We start from the raw sequence: 6919 nt of genomic DNA, 5'->3' as shown, positions 1-6919 counted from the left end.
ATCTTGTAAGGTTCTCCACAGAAACTATTGCAAGTTTACATGAAGTTAGTGTGCCATATGCATCTCATTTATTGTTATTGGTTGTATGCAAAAAGTAACACCGCTTGGTGGTAATATTTGATTAATATTTGGGACACCCCTGGAACACGCCAATTTCGTAGCGGCGATTTCGGGTGACTATCTTTTGAGAGAGTTGGCACAAGCAAACCGCTTATGGATTCGAACATGTTCGAGGTCGGGAATGGTTTTAGAACAGACCTGGACACTCTGGCACACGCCAATTTCCTTGCGACGATTCCCTGCAAGTGGTGCCTACATTTGACGGATTTGGTTCAAGGAAACCCTTTGAGGATTCGAACATGGACGTTTGGGCACAGTGTTACTTGGAGCCCGCCATTGCTGCTTGCAGCTTTAATTATATATTTATTGTTGACATTTAACATTTTTCCATTTTGTGACAAATTATTGTCATCCAATTATTTTTAAACAATCTTAAAATATCATTTCTGATATTTTGATGTTGACTTATAAAAATATTTTTCTCTTCCTTTTCGGTAAATATGCATTGAATACCTATTGCTGATAACACATTTAGAATTTTACTTGTACTGTCTTTGCACTTGTCTGGACAAATCACTGATGTCTGGCATGATCATACCAAGTGGTTGGTAGAATTATGTCCTCTTTTTGTCCAATTCGGACCTCCATACACAACTTTTCTCTGTACCGCGATACGATGGAGTTCTCTCCCTTGTCAAACAGCGCGAGGCCCGGCTTTTACTCGGAGCTACTAATGTAAATAATGAACTTTTATCAGTTAAATATGCATTGTTTGATAAAATAAATGATATCTGATACAGAGAACACGAATAAATATAAAGGTTAGTGAGTGCATTTTGTTTCGTTTAGCGAACATGACAAGTACCGCGATACCCCGAGGTTGCAGGCTACCACAGATTGCTTTGACGGTACGATATGAACTAAGAAAATGGGTCACATTAGAGTATCTAGTTAAAGGAATATAAGTAAGCAAACATATTTCTACATCATATACATTAGCAAGGATTAACATAAGTTAGGTAGATTGCTTATCCTACAAAAATAAAATCACACATTTACTAACACATATAAAACTGAATAAGTGGCTTACAGATGATAAATGACTTTAATACGTGATCAATATTATTCACATATTCCTTACCTGAATCAGAGACCATAGAACAGTCTATATAATATTGTCTCTGTCTGAATATGTCACCACAGGAACTCGTTATTGGTCAGTAAATAAAAATATATACCCCCTAGACTATATGTAAGTAGAGAAAAGGAGCGTCACTCGCCATCTTGCCGGTTTGTTTACATTCGATTTCCAAGACGATTTTTTTATTTTATACGCTTATTGACAAGCGCATTTCTGGCCGTAGATTGATCGATAACACATTTCTACACATGTAAACAAGTCATCGACATTCGATTAATGTCCCTTACTTACCGAAATATCGACAGTTTCTTTTCGCGACCTGGGAAAATGTTATCAACCCCGAGCGGAAGTAGATTTCAAACGCGGGCAGAATCGAGCGAGCCACCTGATTGGCTGAAAACACGCAGCGTAGCGCGACCCTATTTAGTTGTTTGTTTGTTGTTTAACGCCGTACTCAGCAATATTCCGGCGGTCTGTAAATAATCGAGTCCGGACCAGACACACCAGTGATTGACAATCATGAGGATCGATCTACGCAATTGGGATACGATGACATGCATCAACCAAGTCAGCGAGCCTGACCACCCGAACCTGTTTGTCGCCTCTTACGACAAACATAGTCGCCTTTTACGGCAGGCATGGGTTGCTGAAGACCTATTCTACTGTACGACTATTTGTTGTAGTCATCATGAAGATGATCATGAATGGAATACACACAACAAAAGAATAACGTTGTTACATGTTCACTGTCACGATTGATCACTGATATGACCCCTATTTTCCCTACATCAGGGCATGTAAGTGTTCATTACTATATGAAGCGCCAGTAAAATCATTGATACAGTGCGGCATCAAAATGACATATTTGTTTAGTTTGTCCCTTGTTTATCGTCGCACTCAACAATGCTCAAGATACAGTGACCGAATGAGTGAGTATGGTTTAACGCCGCTTTTAGCAATATTCCAGCTATGACGGCGGTCAGTAAATAATCTAGTCTGGGCCAGACAGTCCAGTGATTGACATCATGAGCATCGTCCACGCAGTTGGGATACAATGGCATTAACCAAGTCAGCGAGTCTGACCATCCGATCCCGTTAGTTGCCGTTTAGGACAAACACAGTCGCCTCTTACGGCAAGCATGGGTTGCTGAAGACCTTTCCTAACCCGGATCTTCACGGGTCCCGTGTATACACAGCCGTGGCACATATCGATTTAACAGTTGCGGGAAAGTGTATGCAGCTTTCTAAAGAAACAGACATAATATTATGATTATTATGAATAGTTTGAACTCGTTTGCGACAAAACAAAAGCAATCATTTGTAGGTAATATTATTTATTCAAAAGTAAACAATATAGTGTTAACGGATTTACGAAGCATGAAATAACGTCACGCCCTCTTAATTATAAATCAAAGCTGGAGGAGGGTCAGATTAGCGCAGGAGAGCCTTTGGGCAGCTGAATGCCATCCCACTTTGCTTCGCTACGCATGATCGGGGCTTGTGTCAGATTTTCATATCGCCCTGGTCTAGGATTTTGAAACATTGACACGCCTTCAATGTGACTGTTAGTAGCAATTAAGTACTAATCGCTTGTCAGGTTTAATCACGTAATGAATATTGCCTTAATCCCACTTTTAAGAGGATTTGTGTTTATATTGTAAGAGGCTGAATCTGGAATGATGCTCTTGTTCGAAGCGATTCTGCAACATCGAATGAAAGATCTTTTGGCACTATATTTTATCATTCCTTGTTATTAATAATATTACAGGTGAGGTGAAATGGGATTTAACTGTCGAGCTTAACATGGAGATCCCACTCAGACCCAGTGTACTGGCTTCAAACCACCCACCGCTTATTTTATCCCCTTAATGACGAACGCCAAGCAGAAAAAAAAATATATGCCGTTTTTTAAGACGCGGCCGTCGATCAAACCCAGTGACCTACGTTGACCGCTATTCGGGCAGACGCTCTGTCCACTAGACCACGGAGGCGGCTTGATAATATTGTAATCTGGAGTTAAAATATTGTATGACTATAATTAACATTCTCCATTTACGTTCTACAATGGTTGCAACACAAAGACAGTCTGTAGAGGAGCAGGGCGGTCGGATAGCCTAGTGGTTAAAGCGTTCGCTCGTCACGCCGAAGACCCGGGTTCGAATCCCGAGTACAATATATGAAGCCCATTTCTGGTGTCCCCCGCCGTGATATTGCTGGAATATTGCTGAGCGCGGCGTAAAAACAATAATCGCTCACTCACTCACTGTAGAGGAACAGAGTCAATGTGCATGAACGTGGTATATTCACAACATGTACACAATCTCAAATATGTCCTTTACTATACACACCGACATCCCTACGGACTGATTCGATATATCTATCGGGGGCACGGGTGGCCCAGTCGTCTAACGCGCCGCAGAGTTGCTTCCCTTGGGCAAGCCAGAAACCTATGATTGTGGGTTCGAATCCCGGTTCGTCCCGATTATGTTTCAAGGTTTGTCAGCACCGTACCCGTGCTCGTGGGTTTCGCCGAAGTGGTAAACGTCTGAGACCTGCATCACTTCGGGCTTTCCTCCCACATTAAGCTGGGGTATAACTGGAATACAGTTAAAAGCGGCGTTAAACCCAACTCACTCACTAGACTTATTATTTGAATGTTATGTTAACGAACATACATTGTAGTCTAGACAAGTGTATATTTTATGGAAAAACTATTTGGTATTCACACTAATTAACTCATGAGAATTCCTGATTCAAATAGCTCGCTGACATCCTAGGTTCAATGGGTCAGGCTCGGTGCCGATCATCTTTCCCAAATGACCTCGGAACTTTCTCATGATATCAATCACTTGATTGTTTTGTCCAGACTCGATCATTTACAGACCGCCGTCATATAGCGTGAATATCGGTATAACTCAGTGAGCGGTATATTCTACCACCACGAATGAGTGAGTATGGTTTTACGCCGCTTATCGCAATATTCCAGCAATATCACGGTGGGGTACACCAGAAATGGGCTTCATACATTGTACCCGTGTCGAGAATCAAACCCGGGTCTTCGGCGCGACGAGCGAACGCTTCAACCACTGGGCTACCCGACCGACCTCTACGCCATGAGAAAAATATCAAGGACATGTAGCACACTTGCTAGTGCATTCGTTGAAATGGGCTTTATATCTTTGTGGTGTTGGGTAATAACTTCACGACACCCGCTGGCAGATCTAACAAGATTTATTCAAACACCCCCATGTTGGATTACTCGCCAACATTGTATGGCGGACATCATGAAAGCAGTTAATTAATGAGCACCTTCATTATCAAGGACCTCATTTCACATACAGGGAACAATTACTAATAATAACACAGGGAACAATTACTTATAATAACACGTAGACCCGTGAAGATCCGGGTTAGAATAGGTCTTCAGGAATCCATGCTTGCCGTAAAAGGCGACTATGCTTGTGATAAGAGGTAGCTAACGGGATCGGGTGGTCAGGCTCGCTGACTTGGTTGACGCATGTCATCGTATCCCAATCGCGTGGATCGATGCTCATGATGTCTATCATTGGATTGTCTGGCTCAGACTCGATTATTTACTTCAATAAATGTTTACCAGTAAGCTCCGAATTGCATGCAGGAAGTGGACAGATTTGGTGATAGGAGTGTTATGGTATGGGCGGGCATCTCGAACAGTGGGAGAAACGATCCCATCCAGGTGCAAGGCAATCTCACAGCGCGACGTTACTGTGATGAAATCATCAGACCTCACGTCATTCCATTCATGTACCGTCAAAACGTCATTTACCAGCATGACAATGCTCGACCCCATACCGCAAGATTATTCACAGGTTTGCTGGCCCAGAACAACATCCAGGTTCTTCCGCCCCGATTTGGCTTTGCGGGATGAGTATCAGAACATTATGTGGTTTTCACGTGTACTAGTCAATACACCAACAGCTTAGCCATGGTACTTCCACAACGAACTTTGATAAATTCTGTGCTCTTTAATGAATTCTGTGATCTTTAATAAATTCTGTGATCTTTAATAAATTATGTGATCTTAAATAAATTATGTGATCTTTAATACATTTTGTGATCCCTCCGCTGTATCGACCTAGTCGTTTCCTTTTGTTACGTACGCTGTCGAATGCTCGAAATCCGAACAGAAACTCAATAAAATTACCTGTTTCTGGACAAAGGTTTCACAGAAACCTACAATGTGTAGATCAGTTTTTAAATGGGATAACTATATTCCTAAGACTAAATGTAAGTATAGTCTACTTGGTGTGGTAATTCAGTCGGATCAAATCCTTGATAGGCTCGGGCACTGGGAGTCTATGCACAGATGAAGACAAGGATGCGCCCAAGAGATGACGGACTCTTAGAGAGCAGAGACGTTGAAGCGATCGAACATTCGCATATTCTAAAAATGACTGACGTAATGCACCCCCCTCACAACCCGTGAACACTGGGAGCTCAGGATCCAGAATCCATGTCACATCTTTGGATATATTATATCCACCCTCGAAAAGCACGTTGATGATTTCGGTGCGAATGTGTGGCTCATCAATGTCACAGGCGAGACGTAACAGGCTGTCGTCAGCTCGGAGATGGTTGTCGTCTGCTCGCATGGCGACTGAATGGTCGGTTTGTTCTCTCTGATGTTTACGACACGACATTCCGGATGCCGACGTGTTAATGTCATCAGATCCATTGGTTTGAGTGGTCGATTGTGTTTCCAGTGTGATATCTCGCTGTGTGTTTGACCGCGTGTTTAGGTTGTCAGTCTGGATAACTTCCGCCGTTGTGTTCCCTGTTGAACACGAAGGTGACAGGTCCTGCATCAGAGGAGCATTCCTCTGCACAAGATAAGCCAGAATGACACAATCCTTTTTCAACACAGCCATGCGACAGTCTTCAAACTTAGGCTCGGCTCCAAGCTTGCATAGACATTTCACATGATCGACATTATTCCTCGAAATAGCTGCAAGTAAGGGCGTTGTCCCTGTAGAACTAACGTCATTGACGACATCAGGCGTCGTCCCCTTGACGTTTTTGCGACACATTTTCCCAAACGTCTGAACAAGAAACACGATCATATCTCTGTTGTCCCGTTTTGTATCAGCAGCATAGTGGAGAGGGGTGTGGCCCATGTCATCTCTAACGGAAACTGCATGACACTGCCTCAACAGCAGTTCAACAATGTTGATATTCCCATAATACGCTGCATAGTGTAGTGCCGTCTGGCCATGCATAAGAGCCATGCTAGGCTTGAAATCATAGTCCACCAACAACTCAAACATCATTTTATTTCCAGTTCTAGCAGCAATGAATAATGCATGAGACTGTTGATCAACTCTCTTCAGGCAGCCAAGGCATCGTTCCACTGCTTCACAATCACCACCTGCTACACCACGAACCAGATCACGCCTGCGTAGTCTCCTATGGCGAATTCGGGCTTCCTGTTCGCTTTCTGTGGCGCGAACAGGTTTGTGCGTCTGTGGTGAGTAATATTGACCATGTTGGTGTTGTTCACAGATCGGTTGTGGATCTTTCTTCTGAGATGTTTCTGTGAGACCAGCCTCATCTTCATCATCGCTCGACTCTGCTGTGTGCAAAGGTAGAAGAATCTTGAAACCCTTCATAGAGCCATTGTGTTGGAGCCTACCCTGCTTTTATGACAGCTTGTTTCCTTAGTCCTGAAACCATAGAGAGTGA

General features: G+C 42.9%; 1 protein-coding gene across 1 annotated transcript; it reads right to left on the bottom strand.

The window, feature by feature from the left end:
* Positions 1 to 5478: 5478 nt before the first annotated feature.
* LOC139465068 (uncharacterized) lies at positions 5479 to 6846 on the bottom strand. Its single transcript, XM_071246766.1, has one exon. The coding sequence runs from the start codon at positions 6844 to 6846 to the stop codon at positions 5479 to 5481; it is 1368 nt and encodes a 455-aa protein (XP_071102867.1).
* Positions 6847 to 6919: the final 73 nt, after the last annotated feature.

The sequence above is a fragment of the Haliotis cracherodii genome, unplaced genomic scaffold (genome assembly GCF_022045235.1).
Source record: "Haliotis cracherodii isolate W230 unplaced genomic scaffold, xgHalCrac1.p SCAF_17, whole genome shotgun sequence".
Lineage (NCBI taxonomy): Eukaryota > Metazoa > Mollusca > Gastropoda > Lepetellida > Haliotidae > Haliotis > Haliotis cracherodii.
Note: the sequence above shows the minus strand (reverse complement) of the source record. Positions and strands in the feature narration are given on the sequence as shown.

Bases quoted from the DNA above. Each gene is read 5' to 3' on its own strand.
- LOC139465068 (XM_071246766.1), bottom strand. From the start codon at position 6,846: ATGAAGGGTTTCAAGATTCTTCTACCTTTGCACACAGCAGAGTCGAGC.